The sequence below is a fragment of the Salvelinus sp. IW2-2015 genome, linkage group LG33 (assembly GCF_002910315.2).
Source record: "Salvelinus sp. IW2-2015 linkage group LG33, ASM291031v2, whole genome shotgun sequence".
NCBI lineage: Eukaryota > Metazoa > Chordata > Actinopteri > Salmoniformes > Salmonidae > Salvelinus > Salvelinus sp. IW2-2015.
Window position 1 is genome coordinate 12,770,964 of NC_036872.1, and position 23,074 is coordinate 12,794,037.

At 45.7% G+C, this 23,074-nt stretch overlaps 1 protein-coding gene across 2 annotated transcripts in view; it reads left to right on the forward strand.

Annotated features, from left to right (window-relative positions):
- The window catches only part of LOC111957445 (BICD family-like cargo adapter 1), a 29,912-nt gene extending 10,807 nt beyond the window's left edge, over positions 1-19,105 (forward strand). Inside the window, exons 3-11 of one of the 2 annotated variants that reach the window (XM_023978269.2) lie at positions 12,788-12,904; positions 14,299-14,310; positions 15,320-15,466; positions 15,705-15,884; positions 16,333-16,551; positions 17,197-17,340; positions 17,505-17,635; positions 17,836-17,956; positions 19,043-19,105. In XM_023978269.2, coding sequence (XP_023834037.1) covers positions 12,788-12,904; positions 14,299-14,310; positions 15,320-15,466; positions 15,705-15,884; positions 16,333-16,551; positions 17,197-17,340; positions 17,505-17,635; positions 17,836-17,956; positions 19,043-19,105 — 1,134 coding nt within the window. The remainder of the gene's footprint in view (positions 1-12,787; positions 12,905-14,298; positions 14,311-15,319; positions 15,467-15,704; positions 15,885-16,332; positions 16,552-17,196; positions 17,341-17,504; positions 17,636-17,835; positions 17,957-19,042) is intronic. The other variant, XM_023978271.2, reaches the window with a different exon arrangement.
- Positions 19,106-23,074: the final 3,969 nt, after the last annotated feature.

Consider the following 23,074-nt stretch of genomic DNA (forward strand, 5'->3'; position numbering starts at 1 on the left):
TTTGTATTTTGGAGGATATCCATTTTGTRCCTCTTGGCTTTATTTTTGGACGTGGTGGATTTATATTCTTTGCCTGAAGATCTTGTCCTTTTATTAAACCACCATCTCTAGTACTGCTGAGTCTGCCTCATCTTCTGGGTTCTGCCGACTATTAGTGACTGTTTCTCTCACCGGGTCCTGACAGAAACAATGAGCCATTAAAATGAACCCAGAGGCAGCCAGTACCCAGGACTTTTTTCCCATGCTGTCCCACCACGAGGGGACTGTCCAACGTCACGAAGCTGCTCTGGTTCAGCAAGARGCCTTAMTGGCTGGACATTCTCAAMTTCTGTCGGAGATGATRACTTCCATAAARCAGATTTCTGATCAACTTTCYCCTGCAACCGCTTCTGCTCCAGTTCATCAGATTCAAATGCCCGTGGCAGKTAACCCCCTGGCTGAACCTCGTCTGCCGCCTCCCCAACGGTTCTCAGGTGATCYGAGTGTTTGTARGGGKTTTTTCACCCAATGTTCTCTCTCCTTCGAGCTGCAACCCTCGTCGTTTCCCACCGACCGGTCCAAGATAGCATATATCATCACCCTGCTGTCGGAAAAAGCCCTAGCCTGGGCTACTGCTGTGTGGGATGCCCAAAGTCCCTGCTGTGCCAGCTACTCTACCTTTGCTGAAGAATTCAAGCGAGTGTTTCAAGATCCCACCAGGGGTCCTGACTCAGCCAAACAGCTCCTGACTCTCAGCCAAGGTCGGCGCAGCGTGACGGACTATGCCATCCAGTTCCGCACGGTGGCAGCAGCGAGTGGCTGGAACGACGAGGCGCTCACAGTGTGTTTTTTGAAGGGTCTWTCCGACACCATCCAAGATGAACTGGCCACTCGGGAACCACCGKACAACCTCGAGTCCCTGATCAAGTTGGCTTCACGCATAGACCAGCGTCTGAGAGAGAGAGAGCTCAACCGTAGATCTCTCACCCTAGCTCCTATCGGTCCCAGCTCCGAGTCTCCACCTTTATCCCCGCTGACTCCACCGGAACCCATGCAGGTTGGACGCATCTCCCAGGCTGAGAGAGACCGCCGGATGAGGGAGCGATGCTGTCTATATTGCGGCAAACCGGGCCATTTCCTCTCCACGTGTCCCGGGCTCCAGGGAAAACGCACTCTCCCGTGCAGGCCTGGGAGGACTGTAATGGGAAACATAACCTCCTCCCATCCATCCAACTCCCGCCTGCTCATTCCAGTTACCCTTTCCTGGGACAACCACGAGCTTCCCCTTCAAGCCTTGGTAGACTCTGGAGCCGCAGGTAACTTCATGGATGGTGTCTGGGCAAAGGARAATGGCGTTCCCTCTGAACCTCTWAGTGAYCCYATAAGGGTTACTACGTTGGATGGAAGCCCTTTGGGATCTGGACTTGTCACTCGTGTCACTACCCCCTTGCGWCTTTCAGTTTCCCAACACCAGGAAGTGATGAACTTTCATCTGACCTCGTGTTCCGAGTTCCCTCTCGTCCTTGGATACCCCTGGCTTCACAGCCATAACCCTCACATCGACTGGTCWGTGGGCACTATCAAGCAGTGGGGTCCTACGTGCCAAGCCACTTGTATCTTCCCWAGTTCCCCGAGTTCCMTTCCCGAGTCTCTAGAATCCATCGACCTGTCCCGAGTTCCCGAGTGTTACCATGACCTCAAACCGGTATTTAGCAAACAGAGGGCCACCAAACTACCACCCCATAGACCTTACGATTGCCCCATCGACCTGTTTCCGGGCACCTGCCCCCCCAGGGGTCGGATCTTTTCCCTATCTCCTCCCGAACGAGCTGCTATGGATACCTACATCAAGGACGCTCTGGCAGCAGGCCTCATGCGTCCATCCACCTCGCCGGCGGGAGCAGGATTTTTCTTTGTGGCCAAAAAAGACGGTGGATTACGTCCTTGCATCGACTACCGGGGACTTAATGCCATAACCGTCCGTAACCGCTACCCGCTACCCCTTATGGCCACAGCCTTTGAGCTGCTCCAGGAAGCAGTGGTCTTCACTAAGCTTGACCTACGGAACGCATACCATCTTGTGCGGATCAAACCCGGTGACGAGTGGAAGACCGCTTTCAACACGCCTACTGGTCACTACGAATACTTGGTGATGCCCTTCGGCCTGACCAACGCCCCGGCTGTGTTCCAAGCGCTCATAAACGATGTGCTTAGGGATATGCTTAACATTTTCGTGTTTGTTTACTTGGATGACATCCTCATCTTTTCGAGCTCCCTTCAAGAACACACTAAGCATGTCAGACAAGTGCTCAAACGCCTCCTAGACAGCCATTTGTACGTTAAGCCGGAAAAGTGTGAATTCCATTCCTCTCGAGTACAATTTCTGGGATTTGTAGTGGAACCCGGTCGAGTCCAGATGGACCCCAAGAAGGTAGGGGCGGTAGCGGATTGGCCCACCCCCAAGTCCGTTAAGGAAGTTCAGCGTTTCCTGGGCTTCACTAACTTTTACCGCAAGTTCATCAAGAACTTCAGCTCGGTGGCAGCCCCTCTTTCAGCTGTAACCAAGGGTGGCAACACAAGGTTTCTGTGGGGAAGAGAAGCTGAGACGGCCTTCCAAGGACTCAAGCAGCGCATCCTCTCTGCTCCCATCCTGACACTACCGACGGCGGATGAACCTTTTGTGGTGGAGGTAGACGCATCAGAGGTTGGTGTTGGAGCTGTCCTGTCTCAGAGGGGGAAGACAAGAGGCTTCATCCTTGCGCCTTCTTCTCTCACCGGCTTACCCGGCCGAGAGGAATTACGATGGTGGGGGATCGTGACTCCTAGCGGTTAAGATGGCATTGAAGGAAGGAGACACTGGCTCGAGGGGGCTTCTCACCATTTCAAGTGCTTACGGACCACAAAAATCTGGAGTATATCCAGCAGGCGAAGCGGTTGAACTCCAGACAAGCTCGATGGTCTCTTTCTTCAGCCGATTCCAGTTTATCCTCACCTATAGACCGGGTCGAGAATCTCAAACCGGACGCCTTGTCACGAGTCTACTCTCCTGCCATTCGAGAAGATACTGACATGACTGTTCTTCCTGCGCTAAGATCGTGGCTCCAATCTCGTGGCAAGTTGAGGATACCGTGAGACAAGCTCCAGCCATCGAACCGGGTCCTAAGGGAGGTCCTGCCAATCGGTTGTTTGTTCCAAGGCAGCAAGATCCCAAGTCCTTCTGTGGGGGCACCCCTCTCGCCTCACCTGTCACCGGGCGTAGGTCGCACCTTGGAGTTCATTCAGCGTAAGTTCTGGTGGCCCACCATAAGAGAAGACGTTGCACTTTCGTCAAGGCCTGTCCCGTGTGCTGCCAGGTAAAATCTTCTCACCTCCGCCCTCAAGGACTCCTTCACCCTTTATCTATTCCCCACCGACCCTGGTCCATATTTCGTTGGACTTTATTACTGGCCTTCCTCATCCCATGGTAATACTACTATCCTAGTCATCATCGACAGGTTTTCTAAGGCGGCCAGGTTTGTTCCCTTGACCAAATTACCTTCTGCCAAGGAAACAGCTGAGTTGGTGATTAACCATGTGTTCCGAGTCTTTGGCATTCCGCAAGATATGGTTTCCGACAGAGGTCCCAGTTCGCTCAAGGTTTTGGAAGGCCTTCTGCCAACTCATAGGGGCCACGGCCAGTTTATCTTCAGGGTACCATCCGGAGTCCAACGGCCAAACCGAGAGGATGAATCAGGAGTTGGAAACCACCCTCAGATGTATGGTTTCCACAACCCGTCCACATGGTCATCCTTCATTGTTTGGGCCGAGTACGCGCACAAACACTTGTGCTCCTCCTCCACTGGTATATCCCCGCACGAGTGTCAGTTTGGCTATGCTCCTTTATTGTTCCCGGACCAGGAGGCAGAAGTCAGAGTGCCTTCAGCCTCGAGGTTCATCAGACGCTGTCGGCTTACGTGGAAGAAGGCCCGTCTTAATCTTCTGCGTTCCTCACAGCAGTACCAGCGACAAGCCAAAGACGTCGCGTCCCGGTCCTACCTGTACCGGCCAGAGAGTATGGCTCTCACAAAGACTTACCCGCTACGGGTGGAGTCTCGTAAGCTGTCCCAGAGATTCATCGGTCCCTTTAAGATTGCACAGGAGAGTCAATCCCGTTACTTTTCGCCTGCACTTACCCAGATCCTTAAGATCAATCCAACATTTCACATTTCCTTTATTAAAACCTGTTGTTTTTTCTCCCCTTATCCCGGCAGGCAGACCTCCCCCTCCGCCCCGTGTCATCGGAGGCCAGTCGGCTTATACCGTCCACCGGATACTGGATTCCCGCCGGGTGCAGCGGTCCTGGCAGTATCTGGTGGACTGGGAAGGCTACGGTCCCGAGGAGCGCTCCTGGGTTCCTGCCAAGGACATACTGGACCCTGACCTCATTCGTCAGTTCAGGGCCCTCCACCCTGAGAAGGCTGGTAGGAACGTCAGGAGCCGTTCCTAGGAGGGGGATTCTGTCAGGTTTTGGCCAGGACTGTTCTGGTTTTGGTCACTAGATGTCCCCATTGCACCTTTTTTGTACCTTTTGTTTTTTCCTTGCTCTAATTTCCTTGCTCTAATTATTGTTTGCACCTGTGTGTCGTTCCCTTGTTAGTATTTAAACCCTGTGTGTTCCTCAGTTCTTTGCTCATTGTTTGTATGTTAGCACCCAGCCCCAGCCTTGTTGTGAACATATATTTCTCTTATTGGATTTTCCAGAGGTTCTCTGGTTTAGTGCTTGTGTATTTTTGAGTAGTCTTTTGAGGTTTGTTTTTCCCTGCTGTTTTTGCCACTTTGTGGAGTTTCTTTGTATTTTGGAGGATATCCATTTTGTACCTCTTGGCTTTATTTTTGGACGTGGTGGATTTATATTCTTTGCCTGAAGATCTTGTCCTTTTATTAAACCACCATCTCTAGTACTGCTGAGTCTGCCTCATCTTCTGGGTTCTGCCGACTATTAGTGACTGTTTCTCTCACCGGGTCCTGACACAAAGGTCTCTCTGTATTTTATGACCGCCATAAAACAGCCGACTTCCCGCTCTCCCCCTCTACGGGAGAGAACACGCTGTAGAGCGGACCCACTGTAACCTGATCCTTCAGATCGTCACAGGAGAGTTATGACAGTGGTGACTCGAGAAACCTTGGAGAACCTTAAGGAACCCCTTCAGATAGATATGTTTGGCCATCCGTGGGAGTAAGTGTCATTCCTGTTTATCTGTTCTGTTGTATTGTCATCACATGTTAAGGTTGAACACTGACAGTTTTGTAGCTTTAATGTGGCTTTCAGAGGTGTAGGAGTTCCTTGAGCCTATGCAAATCCCAAAATTGGAATAGTTACCACTTTATTACTATGTGCAATCATGTTAATATCAAATCAAATTTTATTTGTAACATGCACCGACCGAATAGAGGTGTAGACCTGACAGTGAAATGCTTACTTACAAGCCCTTAACCAACAATGCAGTTTTAAGAAAAATAAGTGTTAAGTAAAAAATAGATAAATAACAAATTACAAATAACAAATAATTAAAGAGCAGCAGTAAAATAAAAGTAGCGAGGCTATATACAGGCTGTTCCGGTACAGAGTCAATGTGCGGGGGCACAGGTTAGTTGAGGTAATTGCGGTAATATGTACATGTAGGTAGTGTTAAAGTGACTATGCATAGATAATAAACAGAGAGTAGCAGCAGTGTAAAAAAGGGGGGGGACAATATAAATGGTCTGGGTAGCCATTTGATTAGCTGTTCAGGAGTCTTATGGCTTGGGGGTAGAAGCTGTTAAGATGCCTTTTGGACCTAGACTTGGCACTCCGGTACTGCTTGCCGTGCAATAGCAGAGAGAACAGTCTATGACTAGGGTGGCTGGAGTCTTTGACTCCTTTAGGGCCTTCCTCTGACACCACCTGGTATAGAGGTCCTGGACGGCAGGAAGCTTGGCCCCAGTGATGTACTGGGCCGTACGCACTACCCTCTGTAGTACCTTGTGGTCAGAGGCCGAGCAGTTGTCATACCAGTAGGTGATGCTACCAGTCAGGATGCTCTCGATGGTGCAGCTGTAGAACTTGTTGAAATTCTGAGGACCCATGACAAATCTTTTCAGTCTCCTGAGGGGGAATAGGCTTTGCCGTGCCCTCTACATGACTGTCTTGGTGTGTTTGGACCATGATAGTTTGTTGGTGATGTGGACACCAAGAAACTTGAAGCTCTCAACCTTCTCCACTACAGCCCCGTCGATGAGAATGGGGGCCTGCTCGGTCATCCTTTTCCTGTAGTCCACGATTATCTCCTTTGTCTTGATCACTTTGAGGGAGCGGTTGTTATCCTGTCATCACACGGCAAGGTCTCTGACCTCCTTCCAATAGGCTGTCTCATCGTTGTCGGTGATCAGGCCTACCAGTATTGTGTCGTCGGCAAACTTATTGATGGTGTTGGAGTCTTGCCTGGCCATGCAGTCATGAGTGAGTACAGGAGGGGAGTACAGGAGGGGTTGGCTGTGCTGTATAGCCAACCCAATGTCAAGTTGCAACACAGACCCCCTGACATGTACACGCATTGACTTGTGAGTCATCTTCAACCATACGTGTATACTGTAGCTTGAACTGTACAGTATGTTCAGTTCAGGGGTTCCTTGTTACCTACCCTTACCACCTGGGGGCGGTCCGCCAGGAAGTCCAGGATCCAGTTGCAGAGGGGTGTTTAGTCCCAGGGTCTTTAGCTTAGTGATGAGCTTTGAGGGAACTATGGTGTTGAACGCTGAGCTGTAGTCAATGAATAGCATTCTCACATAGGTGTTCCTTTTGTCCAGGTGGGAAAGGGCAGGGTGGAGTGCAATAGAGATTGCGTCATCTGTGGATCTGTTGGGGCGGTATGCAAATTGGAGTGGGTCTAGGGTTTCTGGGATAATGGTGTTGATGTGCGCCATGAATAGCCTTTCAAAGCACTTCATGGCTACAGACGTGTCTTGACGTGTAGTCATTTAGGCAGGCTACCTTAGTGTTCTTGGGCACAGGGACTATGGTGGTCTGCTTGAAACATGTTGGCATTACAGACTCAGTTAGGGACAGGTTGAAAATGTCAGTGAAGACACTTGCCAGTTGGTCAGTGCATGCTCGGAGTACACGTCCTAGTAATCCGTCTGACCCTGCGGCCTTGTGAATGTTGGCCTGTTTAAAGGTCTTACTCACATCGGCTACGGAGAGTGTGATCACACAGTCGTCCGGAACAGCTGATGCTCTCATGCATGCTTCAGTGTTGCTTGCCTCGAAGTGAGCATAGATGTATGAATTAGAGGTCGACCGAATATGATTTTTCAACGCCGATAACGGTACCGATTATTGGATGACCAAAAAAAAGCCAATACCGATTAATCAGACGATTTTTAAATATTTTTTATTTGTAATAATGACAATTACAACAATACTGAATGAACACTTACTTTAACTTAATATAATACATCAATAAAATCTATTTAGCCTCAAATAAATAATGAAACATGTTCAATTTGGTTTAAACAATGCAAAAACAAAGTGTTGGAGAAGAAAGTAAAAGTGCAATATGTGCCATGTAAGAAAGCTAACGTTTAAGTTCCTTGCTCAGAACATGAGAACATATGAAAGCTGGTGGTTCCTTTTTACATGAGTCTTCAATATTCCCAGGTAAGAAGTTTTAGGTTGTAGTTATTATAGGAATTATAGGACTATTTCTCTCTATACGATTTGTATTTCATATACCTTTGACTATTGGATGTTCTTCTAGGCACTTTAGTACTTCCAGTGTAACAGTATAGCTTCCGTCCCTCTCCTCGCTCCTACCTGGGCTCGAACCAGGAACACATCGACAACAGCCACCCTCGAAGCAGCGTTACCCATGCAGAGCAAGGGGAACAACTACTCCAAGTCTCAGAGCGAGTGACGTTTGAAACGCTATTAGCGCACACCCCGCTAACTAGCTAGCCATTTCACATCGGTTACACCAGCCTAACCTCGGGAGTTGATAGGCTTGAAGTCATAAACAGCGCAAAGCACAGCGACGAGCTGCTGGCAAAACGCACGAAAGTGCTGTTTGAATGAATGCTTACTAGCCTGCTGGTGCCTACCATCGCTCAGTCAGACTGCTCTATAAAATCATAGACTTAATTATAACATAATAACACACAGAAATACGAGCCTTAGGTCATTAATATGGTAGAATCCGGAAACTATCATCTCGAAAACAAAACGTTTATTCTTTCAGTGAAATACGGAACCGTTCCGTATTTTATCTAATGGGTGGCATCCATAAGTCTAAATATTACTGTTACATTGCACAACCGTCAATGTTATGTCATAATTACGTAAAATTCTGGCAAATTAGTTCGCAACGAGCCAGGCGGCCCAAACTGTTGCATATACCCTGACTCTGAACGCAAGAGAAGTGACACAATTTCACCTGGTTAATATTGCCTGCTAACCTGGATTTCTTTTAACTAAATATGCAGGTTTAAAAATATATACTTCTGTGTATTGATTTTAAGAAAGGCACTGATGTTTATGGCTAGGTACAGTCGTGCAACGATGCTTTTTTCGCAAATGCGCTTTTGTAAATCATCCCCCGTTTGGCAAAGTTGTCTGTCTTTGTTAGGAAGAAATAGTCTTCACACAGTTTGCAATGAGCTAGGTGGCCCAAACTGCTGACTCTGTTGCAAGAGAAGTGACACCATTTCTCCTAGTTAAAAGAAATTCATGTTAGCAGGCAATATTAACTAAATATGCAGGTTTAAAAATATATACTTGTGTATTGATTTTAAGAAAGGCATTGATGTTTATGGTTAGGTACACGTTGGAGCAACGACAGTCCTTTTTCGCGAATGCCACCGCATCGATTATATGCAACGCAGGACACACTAGATTAACTAGTAATATCATCAATCATCATGTGTAGTTAACTAGTGGTTATGATTGATTGATTGTTTTTATAAGATAAGTTTAATGCTAGCTAGCAACTTACCTTGGCTTCTTACTGCATTCGCGTAACAGGCGGGCTCCTCGTGGAGTGCAATGTAATCAGGTGGTTAGAGCGTTGGACTAGTTAACCGTAAGGTTGCAAGATTGAATCCCCGAGCTGCCAAGGTAAAAATCTGTCGTTCTGCCCCTGAACAAGGCAGTTAACCCACCGTTCCTAGGCCGTCATTGAAAATAAGAATGTGTTCTTTAACTGACTTGCCTAGTTAAATAATGGTGTAAAAAAAAATATATAAATAAAAAATACCGATTTCCGATTGTTATGAAAACTTGAAATCGGTTAATCGGCCATTCTGATTAATCGGTCGACCTCTAGTATGAATATTACATTAGAATATGTAATATGCACACACATTCAAGGGCAATTGAAATTTGCAGTGTATAAACTTAACACGATGACCAGGAAGGACATTTACTCTAATGGGTGGAAGCCACGCCTCCACTCTTCTGATAGGCTGCCGCCTCTACAATATATTATTAAAAAGGTTCAACGTTCAACCCCGTCCCATCACAAAAAGGTTCTGGTTTGAACATTTACACAGGGGTACCTCGAAGACTCATTTCAGAGGGGTTCCTTTTGGAACTAGATAGGTTCCCCCTGTGTGACAATTTTTAGAATCCCAAAAGATTCTTCCAGGCTCCTTTACTTCTAAGAGTGTGGGTCCATAGACTAGTGTACACTGTGCTATGACTAAGGGAAATGCCAGAAATATGGCCACCAAGTCACACAGCTCCACCAGTCATGTCTCCTCTCTCTGGTTGCTATGACAACCTGGGTGTCACATGTGAGATTCCATGTGTTGCCATGGAAATGTGCTCTGCATCACTGTGTGCTGTATAGCCAACCTAATGTCAGGTTGCAACACAGAACCCCTGACATGTACACACATTGACTTGTGAGTCATCGTCAACCATACGTGTATACTGTAGCTTGAACTGTACAGTATGTTCTGCTTCCTGAGAGGGCAGAGAGAGAAAGAGGGAACAGATAAGCCATTGGAAATCCCTGACTTAATTAGCTATGTTAAAAAATAAGAGGATACAAGTGCCCTACCCCCTCTCAATTTCACACCCATAGGCGTAAGCAAGAACATTACACCGGAAACCTCAGAAAATCTGCTACGTTCTTGTATTATACATACGCTATGGATTAGGTTTGTATGTAGCAAAGATATGTTTCCTCTCCTATCAAAGACTAGTGTAAATGAAAAAGTTTAGAGAATCTTGTGATTCTCCCTTTGAAAGAGAATGACTTGGCACAAGTTACCTTTGTGTCCAGACTCTGGAGGAAGAATGAGCGTTACGCTAGTCTCTCAGTTGATTGAGCCCTAGTTTGTTGGCCTGGATTCTGTCGCAATAGTCCGTTTTCCCCCATGTACTGATCATGCTTGATCTGGGATCTGAGGATTTGACGCTCAGATTAAGGGAAATATCAGTAAATCTGGCAAACCACAGTGAAATATCCTGTTTCTCCTGTAATCTCAATCTGCCAGGCGCAGTGTGATACTGGGTCAAATGTCACGTTCCCACTGTGACTGGGCTCTGTTTTGACATCCACTGAGGAGAGATACATCAGTCAGGTCAGAGAGGAAGAGCTGTATGCATCATCCTGGCCTGGTTAGGAGAATGTGAAGCTCATTCCGAATGGCAGAGTAGAGCTGGTGTGTTGTACACTATGTCTGAATGTCTATAAATGCATCAAAGTGAATATGATTCTGCATTTAGTGCAGGTTACATATCATTCATCCCATGCATCGCTGGGGACAACAAGGTGCCATTATGAAAAAGGGGTACATGGACTTAGATGTGGAAGGGATTCAATGCTTGTGAAAGAGCCACAAAAAACATTTTCCTTCTTGTTGTAAGCACAGTGCATGTACCAAACTCTTCCTGTGATATGGTACAACTGAAAGTGTCTAGTTTACAGATTGTTCTGCCCTTGGTTACCCAGACAGAATACATCAATATTACAACTCCTCTCTGAGTTATTTAAGGACACAAGTGCATCAAGTGTGAATGGAAGTCGGCCATTTTTTACAGCAGACATTAGAGTGGAATTCTCATTTCACCTTTAAAAGCGTTCCAAAAAACACTACGCCATGCTGCTTTCCAAATCTCAAACAGCTGTCCAATGCAGAAACCATTACCCTCTCACCTAAATCTTAAATTCACTTACAGTAGACTTACTGTAGTAGAAAAGATAACACGGACATGGCATTAGAGAGTGGCTGTAGCCTTCTTCTCACCTGTCTCATGCAGTCACTACTCACCAAGGCCTTACCAGTCACCAGTGTGGCCAACACTGCAACCACTGACTGAAATAACCTATAAACATCACACTGCTACCTAGAGGCAAACATATTGAAAATCCTGCCACGGATATTATCTTTGTAAACCCATGTAGAGATTTGATTCCACCTGGTTCTTATTTGTCAGAGGTAGTATACACCTGACCTTTGATTGTGGACAGGAATCAACCTGTTGGATGAGTGTTCTCTAGAATCTCTAATGAGGACACAGATCTATTAGATTCTAGACACTGAAGTTCCATGATGGAGTGAAATACTGTAGTCAGAGAATTGTGTAAACGCATCGTACAGTGTGTACAGGCAGTTTATCATATCTCTATATTCTCAGTAAGTTGAATTTGTCTCTAAATCAATGATTGCTTTGTTATATGGCATTTATATTTCTCAGTGCAGAGGCTGGAGAGGAGTGAGTGAGTGGTATCCCGGATTCCACCGTCCATTACCATGGCAAAGATGATGACAATCAGAGTCTGGGCTTCCTGAGTGCAGCCTCACTTATGCTAATGAGGTTCTGTCGGTGTGACTCTGCGATCTGCACTCGGCCGGTAGGCAGTGGGGTGATCAGAACAGTCCAATGATCTCAGCCAGGGAAGGGGCTTCTCCTGCACTCTGCTGCACTCAGAAGGAGGGGCCCAGCTTCAAATGGAACATTCCAGATTCTAAAGGCCAAGAGTTACTCAAACCTGTGCTTTCACAGGAACAGTTATACTGTGCAGCTGAATGTATCAGTTCCAGGAACACTGTGGTGACTCAGAAGTAACATTGTGTTAAATCAAATAGCACTCAAAGCATTTACAATGTTGGTTACTCACTCAGAACGTGTCTCACCATGGGCTCCCGAGTGGCGCAGCGGTCTAGAGGCATCACTACAGTCCCTGGTTCGTATCCAGGCTGTGTAGCATCTGGCCGTGATTGGGAGTCCCATAGGGCGGCGCACAATTGGCCCAGTGTCGTCTGGGTTTGGGCGGGGTAGGCTGTCATTGTAAATAAGAATTTGTTCTTAACTGACTTGCCTAGTTAAATAAATGTTAAATCAAATAAAAATGTATAGATTGCGCAATGTGAAGTATGTAAGGGGCATTAGTGTGTGTGGACAATATGTTGTGAACATTTCATTGTGTGTGAGTGTGTCAGTATTGTTGTGCATAAGAAGTGATGTCACGCTGCTCTGAATCAAGCGCTGGAGGGATGAGTTATGTTCCCAGAGCTGTGGTGAACACTAGGCTCCTTGCTGAGAGACGCACTCAAAGCAACAAACAACAGGAGTTGCTCTACACTGAACAACAGACTGCATAATACTGAACTGTTCTGAATTATGACTTTACAACACTACCCTTATGCACTTTGTATTATATGCAGAAGATGTTTATTTGTAATCTGGTAATGCCCCTGAGGGAGTGAATAAAGTTGAATGTTATTCAATTATTTCTTAATGTCTTTTGTGCTAACACCCTGTGTCTGGGGTGTGTTTCGTCTCCAGGCTACAGAGGTGGAGAGGCAGCTGTCCACTCAGGTCCACTCGTTACGGGATGACTTCAGAGAGAAGAGCGTCTCCACCAACCAGCACATGACACGACTAGAGAGCCTACAGGCTGAGGTGAGACTAGAGGGCCTACCGGCCAAGGCGAGACTAGAGGGCCTGCCGGCTGAGGCGAGACTAGAGGGCCTACCGGCCGAGGCGAGACTAGAGGGCCTACCGGCCGAGGCGAGACTAGAGGGCCTACCGGCCGAGGCGAGACTAGAGGGCCTACCGGGCGAGACGAGACTAGAGGGTCTACCGGCCGAGGCGAGACTAGAGAGTCTACCGGCCGAGGCAAGACTAGAGAGCCTACCGGGCAAGATTAGACGAGACTAGATGGTCTACCGGCCGAGGCGAGACTAGAGAGCCTACTGGCCGAGGCGAGACTAGAGAGTCTACCGGCCGAGGCAAGACTAGAGAGCCTACCGGGCGAGACTAGACGAGACTAGATGGTCTACCGGCCGAGGCGAGACTAGAGAGCCTACCGGCCGAGGCGAGACTAGAGAGCCTACCGGCCGAGGCGAGACTAGAGAGCCTACAGGCGAGGCGAGACTAGAGAGCCTACCAGGCGAGGCTAGAGAGCCTACAGGCCGAGGTGAGACTAGAGAGCCTACAGGCTGAGGTGAGACTAGAGAGCCTACAGGCTGAGGTGAGACTAGAGCCTACAGGCTGAGGTGAGACTAGAGCCTACAGGCTGAGGTGAGACTAGAGCGCCTACAGGCTGAGGTGAGACTAGAGAGCCTACAGGCTGAGGTGAGACTAGAGAGCCTACCTGGCTGAGGCGAGCATAGAGAGCCTACCTGGCTGAGGCGAGCATAGAGAGCCTACCGGCTGAGGCGAGCATAGAGAGTCTACCGGCTGAGGCGAGACTAGAGATGCTACCGGCTGAGGCGAGACTAGAGATGCTACCGGCTGAGGCGAGACTAGAGATGCTACCGGCTGAGGCGAGACTAGAGAGCCTACCTGGCTGAGGCGAGACTAGAGAGCCTACCGGCTGAGGCGAGACTAGAGATGCTACCGGCTGAGGCGAGTCTAGAGATGCTACCGGCTGAGGCGAGACTAGAGAGCCTACTCCAGGAGGTACGAGACTAGAGAGCCTACCGGCTGAGGCGAGACTAGAAAGCCTACAGGCTGAGGTGAGGCATGGGCGGAGTCATTTTTAACCGTCTCAAAAATCAATACCTTCCTTAAAATGTATTTCAACTTGACAGATATTACCTATGAAATATATTCCCAGTCATTATCAAAAGTGTTGTTTATTTAAAATGTTCTTTTAAAATGCTGTGTGGGTTTGAAAAAGTAATATCCTGAGATATTAGAATATGCACACCTCAAGTTGTGCTTGCTATGAAACTAATTCAAACAGTTGAGTTAAGTGAACAAATATATAAATCTGTTTTCCTTTTCTATCAATTATTCCCTGTTCCCCTCCTCTAATACCGTGATTGAATCCTTCCTCTTGACTGGAGCAGCAAGGGCTGGAAGTGAGTGGTTATATTGGTTTGTCTGCATGCTGCATGTCACATGTGTGTACATGTTCCACTGTACTGCTATGGAGCGTGAGATACTGTAGCCTACCAGGGGAATACACAGTAATATCAGTCATGTGTAATATCAGCCATTTAGCTCAGGGTCATAGGATGATACCATGACATACAGTACAGTATATAATATCTCTCAGCCTCCTCTTTTAAAGTGGGTCTTATTGGAGAGGAATAACCCACTGCGGAGACCGCGCTGTAATTGGGTGAAAACAATACCATTCTATATTTAGCTCAGATATACTGCAATGTCTGGGTGTTCGCAGGATTGCAACGGGTGTTCTTAATGTGACAAGGATGAATATGTCACAGTCCTGCTAGACAAAGAAAATCACAGCAATGTCAACCAAAATGTCTGAAGGACACACGGAGAACATAAAGCTACAAAGATGTCCACATGATGGCAAAGTCAGTGAGCTGAGCTGTACACGCAATGTCAGCCTCCTGCGCTGTGAAGGAGATCAACAGACGTAGGTCAAAGCATGGCTGGGGGATAACGAGAAAGAACAAGAGCTGATGTTTGTTTAATGGAGTAAGCTGCTCAGCTGGCTACCGAACATATTACACACAAACTCGCCTTGTATCTCTAGAAATGTGCGGTGTTCGTGCAATGTTAGCCTTCAGTCCACTGTACAGTATAGACTGATGAAGTAATAGACTGTTATCAGGTTTATTTGGAATATCAACTTATCGCAGAGACATTCCTGTATGTGAGGGAGGCAGAAACCGCCTACTCCTAATCGCCTATGCTAGGCAACAAACATTCTTTGGACCAGGGGGAGTACTTTAATCTTCTGGAAGATTTGAACTCTCCTCAGAGTCATGAAAGAAACAGGTTAACACTAGAGGGCTAACACTGAGTGCAGATAGCTACCAAAACAGTTTCTCCTATCTGTCCTTGGTTACATAGCACAATGTGTAACTTGGCTATTGGGGTTATGTATTTTGTCAGATTAAGATGCTGTCGGAGCGTAAGAGAGAGCTGGAGGATCAGGTTAATGCCGTACTAGAGGAAAACGAGCTACTGCAGAACACTGTTGAGGACCTGAGGGAAGGGACACTAGTGCTGGAGAAACAGTACCACGAGAAGGTCTTACAGGTACGATCTCTGACATTCTTTAGGGGTTTTGATAGAACTGTTGTACTGTGTCATAATATTCCTGTGTAATGTGTGAGTGTGTATGTTGGTGTATAGATATCTGTACAGTACGAGTATTTCTGAGTGTGTTGTGTTGATCTGTATGGTATCAGGGCTCTGTGTTGACCACTGTGTTGACCACTGTGTTGACCACTGTGTTGACCACTGTGTTGACTGCTGTATTGCTGTACATGTCCAGTTACGGCAGAGCCAGCTGGAGCTCCAGGAGGTACGGGTGTCCCACAGACATCTGAGTGCCCGCTTTGAGGAGGTCACAGAGGAGAGAAGTCTCCAAGGCCTCAGCCCAAACCCTGCCAGCCTACTCTGTGAGATAGAACAGAGCATGGAGCAAGAGGAGCAGGAACAGGAGAGGGAGCAGGTACACACATGCAAACACACACACAGGTGCGCATGCATGCACAAACACTGTTGATGAGAGAGAGTGGCATACAGAGAATCCTTGTTGTTCTATAAGTGATCTACAGTGTATCATGCAATGGTGGTATAGTGGTGAGCATAGCTGTCTTCCAAACAATTGGCCTGGATTCGATTCCTGGCCATCGCAGCCAAACACTTTATGTGGACGGCAGGTAGCCTAGCGGTTAGAGCATTGGGCCGGTAACCGAAAGGTTGCTCATTTGAAACCCTAAGCAGACAATGTCAAAAAATGTAACCATAATTGCTTCAGGGATGCTGGACAATGGTGACCCTGGCCAATTGACACGTGTGTTAATACATACTTATACATAGGAGAAATGTAAGCACTCACCAACTAATTATTATTATTATCAGTGGTCTTTGCTAAGCAGCTTTCCCTCTGTCTCCAGCTGCGTCTCCAGCTGTGGGAAGCCTACTGCCAGGTGCGCTCTCTCGTCTCCCACCTGCGAGGCAACGACATCACAGACTCAGCCCTGTCCACAGACTCCTCCATGGACGAGTCCTCTGAGACATCCTCAGCCAAGGACGTTCCCATGGGGAGCCTACATGCCAGTCTACTGGAGCTACGCAGACTCACACAGAACCTGCTAGACGGCAATGAGTCCACGGTACGGACCTTTCACACAGATATATGAAAAATACTGACCAGATATACTATACAGATGTACACTGAGTGTAAAACATTAGGAACACCTTCCTAATATTGAGCCTCAATTAATCGGGCATGGACTACAACATGACTCCAATGCGTCCCACAGTTGTGTCAAGTTGGCTGGATGTCCTTTGGGTGGTGGACCATTCTTTATATACACAGGAAATTGTTGAGTGTGAAAACCCAGCAGCGTTGCAGTTCTTGACACACTCAAACCGTTGTGGTTGGCACCTACTACCATACCCCCATTCAAAGGCACCCTCTGAATGGCACACATACACAATCCATGTCTCAATTGTCTCAAGCCTTAAAAATCGTTATTTAACCGGTCTCCTCGCCTTCATCTACACTGATTGAAGTGTATTTAACAGGTGGTATCAATAAGGGATCATAGCTTTCACCTGGATTCACCTGGTCAGTCTATGTCATTGAAAGAGCAGGTGTTCCTAATGTTTTGTACACTCAGTGTATAGTTCCTCCATGCATCTAATAAAGAGTGTGAACTATTCGATACACACTCAAAACAAATCAGAATTACAATTGAGTGGAAATCACAATATAATGAACCTATGTGTGTGTTGTTGTGGTTGTGTGTGAGCAGGGTTCTCGGCGAAGTGACGAGGAGGCTCTAGAGGACCAAGTTCGAAAGCTTGGGGAAGAGCTGCGAGGAGTGAGAGAGCTGTACGAAGCAGAGCAGGATAGAGCACGGAACAGCCAAGAAGAGGTTCTACAACTCCATAATCAGGTACTACTGCACACCGAGCTTTATCATCGCTGTTGTTCTCCAACAAGATCACTTCAGCACAGCGTTGTTATTCAAGCGAGACACATTCGATGGGATTTCTCATTTATGAGGCTGACAATGTGTCTGATAAGGGTCGCCTATGTCATTCCTCCCCTGTCCTGCAGATTGCGATGCTTTCTGTGGAGATGTGCTCTGTACAGGAGGAGAGTGAGCGTATGAGGGCCATGTCTGAAGCACGAGACCCCAGTGAACAGCTCCAAAGTGCTATACAAGACCGAGACAACGCTATTTCTATGTAAGACCACACAACATAACTCATCATCTGGGCACAACCAAATTAAATGTGCTTCCTGTGTAAAATCACTACCAATGTAATAGACTAGCATATAACAACAATTAGTCTTTTTACATTCATCTCCAAATAAGCAAGCCAGTCATAAAGAGAGATGTTGTCTGTCTCTAAGCTGTGTGTCTGTGTGTCTGTTTGCCTTACAGGAAGAAAGTGGTGGAGATGGAGCTGGCCAAGTGTAAGATAGATATCATGTCTCTGAACAGCCAGCTCCTGGACGCCATCCAGCAGAAGCTGAACCTATCACAGCAGCTGGAGGCCTGGCAGGTGGGTCAGAGGTCAGGGGGCATGAGGGGGCACGCTAGGCCACTCATAGTGTGAGCTATTATTTGATTAGATTTAAAAACACAATTCAGCCACATGTGTATACACTGTATTTAAAATAATCGAGGGTAACACAATAATGTTTAACAACTTATTTCCATTGTTACTGAATGGACTGCCAAATTGAATGGGCTGTCAAACAGAGCTATATATATATAATAACAGATATGAATATGTATCTGAATGACAACATGTATAAATGATTACATTCACACAGTAATTATCATTCTTAATGTGTACTGTATTTTATTCATTAAATAAGAGTATACTAGCGGACTGAAAATGTGTGTATGGTGATCTTTTCCACACCACATCCTGTCCTCTCCTCTAACTTACCACTGTCCAATGTGTGTGTGTGTGTGTGTGTGTGTGTAACATGTACAATACTGTACGTACTCTGAGTCGCCAATTTACACGAGTGTCTAAGGAACTAATACACTCCTCAATGAAACCTCAATGAGTTTCAACCATGGGTTTTCATTGAACATTCTGCAAACAATTAAGCAAGTAGGACGAGTAGCTAGCTAACTAAATTGAGGACTCAGTGTATGACTTTCCCTTCCCATCCTCACCCGTAACTAGCAGCTCTTTCCTCTCTCTTTCCCTGGCTGCAGTTTGCATCCTCAGGGCTCTTTACTGTGTGGCTCTTGTGGTTTCTGATCTAGTGGCCTTTCTCAGCTTCCGTACCACCCTTTCTCCCCTGTGGTACCCCCCTTCTGCATTAGAGGTGAGGTGTGCCATCTCACCCTGGTTCTGTCCTGTGCGACTCTTCCATGCCACGCTGAGCCATTCCATGCTATGGCCTGCTGACTCAACAGAAATGAGCTACCCAATTCTGAATCCATTTGATCACCCAAAACCAGCCACTTCCATGCCAATCTGTCACACCTTCCTTCTGCCTTCTGTTTCTCTTCTCTAAAAACCCTTGTCCTCTTAACATCCCCTCACATTCCTTTATCTTCCTATCGCTCTACTGTGATCACACCCTCTCTCTCTGTCACTCATTCATTCTGTCTTTCTCTCTCTTAGGATGATATGCACAGTATGATTGATCAGCAGCTCATGGAAAAGCACCAGGAGGAGTGGAGGTGACCCCTACTCCCTCGCTGGGTCTCCGGGGCCCCTCCGGCCAGTCCCCAGACGAGCCCATCGCCTCTCCGATGGAGACAAGCGGCTCTTTTCCTTCTTCAAAAAGAACTGAGCGCCTCTGGACTAGCCCGAGTAAGCAAGAGAGAGAGAAAAATAATAATTCAAATAGAGTGCAGATGTAGAGAAATAAAGGCAAAGACTGAGTGGCAGTGAAACACACTATCAGACGGGGGGGGGGGGGGGGGGGGGGGGCTAAAGGAGGTTCAAGGGTCATTTTGCACTTTATCTGTCCCATCATGTCCTACCTTAAAGATGTTGAAACAGAGAGTTAAGGCACTTAAAGAAGGAGTGAGCAACACTGTTAGGGCTCACTCACACCAGTAGTGCTTTCTGGCCGAGAGTACTTGGCACCTCTGAACGTAATTTGAGAACCGAGTGCGCACCGATTTTACATGTGGAAAATGTCGGCAGTCAGACGTCTATAGCGGGTGGTCCCTAAAACACAGTGCACTGAACGATCAACAGATGAACGCTAGATCCACATTAGATCCACATTCAGTGTGATGTGTGTGAGTGTTTACACATCCAGAGGTCTTGGCTCCCATCCCATAAACACCCATTGGGCTTAAATATATTTCAAAGAGGCCGGTTCCCCAGTAGTGCCTCCCAGTGTCTCTACCCCACTTCCAAAGCCCCAGACTGGGAGTGTATGTATGCAGTAGGGCTGGCTCCTGTGCCCTGCCACATGCCAAGGTGTCTGGGGAGAGGGTGTTCAATACGGGACTCACCAAGGCGTTGGGGTGGAGGGATTAGGACAGTGGGACAGGGATCTGGGTAAGGGAACATTAATTGAAGGATAAGAACCAGCCTCTGGTTGGGAAGCAGCATTGTTGCAGCTAACTCCGACATGTTCTCAGCTTTATTCATATATTCAGGGATTTACAGAGGCCTTATTCCCAATCAATCCAATAGATGGATTTCTTTCGGTTGGTATGCACTTTACAATTATGGTCGTGCCATAGCATTGGTTAATAGAGTTAACACAACACACCAAATGTCCATCCTTGAATATCAGTGAAGTCTAAATGTATAGATCAAGCCACAGTAAATCCATAAACATAGCACTTTATGCATATCAATCATAAGTTTACATCAGATACTCAATACTGACTGAGCAACCAGTGCATGACCAAGGGAGAGTTACATTTACCAAGCACTGAATGTATGAAAACCAGCCTATCTAAAGTGATTATAGGACTGTTTCAGGTCAATGGACATTTCTACACAGGCCTCTTGTTAGTCTCTGACGTCTGAATAAATCTCTGGGCCGTTGGCGTTGGCTGCAGCCTCTATCCAGGTGGACTTTTTCTACAGTTAGAATGTCACGTTTTGCATACGTTTGACGTACAAAAAGTATTTTCAAACATTGTCTGTACAATGGCCATCATCATGTATATTCCTCCTAGCTGACCAAATACTCCGAACTGTTTACATTAGCTTGAGAAAGGAGAAGTCTAAACGGTCTCTCAATACGTCTGCAGTGCCTAACTTTGGCAAGTCAAAGGCATCCATATTGTGCTACAGTTAATTGTCAAATTACCATTAATTGGAACACAAATGTAGATGATATTGATTTAGTAACCTACTCAGTCAGGTACCACCAATCCAGTTTCACAGGAAAACCTATTGACAGGGCCTACAGAGTGCTTTAGCTATAGTAACACAGTAATATAGAAGGTCTACTGCCATTCCCATTGGTTCAAAGTTTATGATAGTGGACACTTCATTTTCAAGCTTCCATAAAGACCAGACAAACAGTCACCTCCAAAATGATTGGCACCCTTGATAAAGATGAGCAAAAAATACAGTATAAAATAAATAATACAAAAATTGTATGCTCAATAAATGTGAAAAATATATTATTTTGTAGTAATACAATTGCTTAGGAAAAAAATATTTTTCAACAAGTAATTAACAAAAAATCTCAAAAAGATAGGTGTCGAAATTATTAGCACTATTTTCAATACGTTGTGCACCCTCTTGTGAGGATAACAGCACTTATCCTTTTTCTATAATATTTTATGAGACCATTCCTCCATACAGGATCATTCCAGAACCTTGAAAGATTCATCCACATTTTACAGTAGGTACGAGGTTCTTTTCTGCATATGCATCCTTCATTCGAGGCCAAACCCACCACTGGTGTGCGTGGCCAAAGAGCTCTGTTTTAATCTCATTCGACCATAGCACCCGGTTCCTATTCAAGTGCCAATGCCATTTAACAAACTCCAGGCATTTGCTATTGTTGGTTGCTCTCAATAAAGGAGGTGGCGTTTAATTGTATATTTGGAGACTTGGTGACCCCAAGACGCGACCAAGTTCGGTCATTCTCCAACTGTGGCCTTTGGACTTTTTTGTTGCCTCCCGAACCATCTTCCTCAATGTGCGTAGTACAAGATACACTTGGGTCTTACCAGGCAAGTTTACCACTGTTCCAGTGGTTTTAAACGTATTCATTGTGTCCATAATAGTGGTAAGTGGTATAGTGGAGTTTTCAGTAGTTTTTTTGTACCATTGCCTGATTTATGAAAGTCAACAGCCATTTGCCTTTCCTCGTGGTGATGGATGACAAAGGGATTTTACATGTTTGTTACCTCATTTTTCTACCCCAGTGAAACAGGAAGCCATGGAAGGCCACAACACAGTTCCTTTAACTGAGATTAACTTAAACAAGTAGAATGCTAATGCAATCTTTAGGGGTGCCAATAATTTTGACACATACTTTTTTTTTTTTACTTGTTAAACAAAATCTCTTTCCTTGAGCAATATTGTATTAGTATGTTCCTTTTTTGCATACAATATAGCTTGGTATTTGTATTATTTATACATGTTTTTTGCTCATCTTTATCAAAGGTGCCAATCATTTTGGAGGTGACTGTATCTGTGACTCCATATTTGTAGTGTGTGTAGATAAATGTGATGCGTCCGAACCGTCATGGCGTGTTTAAGAATGAGACTGGCACAGTCCTCTGACCTCTGTCTATGTATGGAAAGTCATATCTGGAGCACCTGAGCAAACCTATGCAGATATCTTCTCGCCATCTCAGTTGGTAAGGTTGTTGGTTAGGATCAACCCAAAGAATTATTATTTTTAAAGAGTTGAGAGTAGGTTTGGATGAAATCAATATATTTATAAATGCATACCTTTTTCAATGGAAATCTCGTATTTTTTTGTTTAAAAAACTATAATTGTTCATGTATTTTTATTTTGTGTTTTGAGTGTTTACATACAAATTGGGATCTCTGCGAAAAGGGAGAGGAGGGGTGATGTGGAGGGTGAAGATTATAAGTTCTACATGTGACTGTTCAGTTCTGTCTTTGTAATAAGTAATTCTAACTTTCACGTAATTCACTGAATGTTGTTGAAGTTTGAGTTATACTCAAGTCTACCGATGTTTGATTCAGAGATGTTCAATTCGAATTGAGAGCAGTCAATTCAGGAGGTAAACTACAATTCCAATTAAATAATCAAAAAAAGGCCAGTTATTTTCAATGACTTCTCAATAAACTGAAAAAAAGTTGAGGCTATTTATTTCAAAAGTTTTTACATTTAAGAATTTGCAATTCAAATCACTTCCTGAATTGACTACCTTCGATTTGAATTGAGCCCAGCCAGGCTGCAAAAACAAACTCATTATCTAGTTAAAAGAGCGAGGTCTGCCTTTCTGTCTGTTGTCTAAGCAAGTGTGGGTCGGGGCAGGGGTCCAGGTGGGTCGTTAGCTTACATTTTTTGTGCATTGCATAATTATTATAAATTATATTTTATATATATACATTTTCAGGAATGGAAAAACACTTTCAGTGTCAACTTTAACAACTACAACCAAATAGAAAGTACGTAGAAAAGACAAGGGACCTATATATTTTATAATAATAGTCTATAGTCTTTGAGAACTTGGAATCAACAAAATT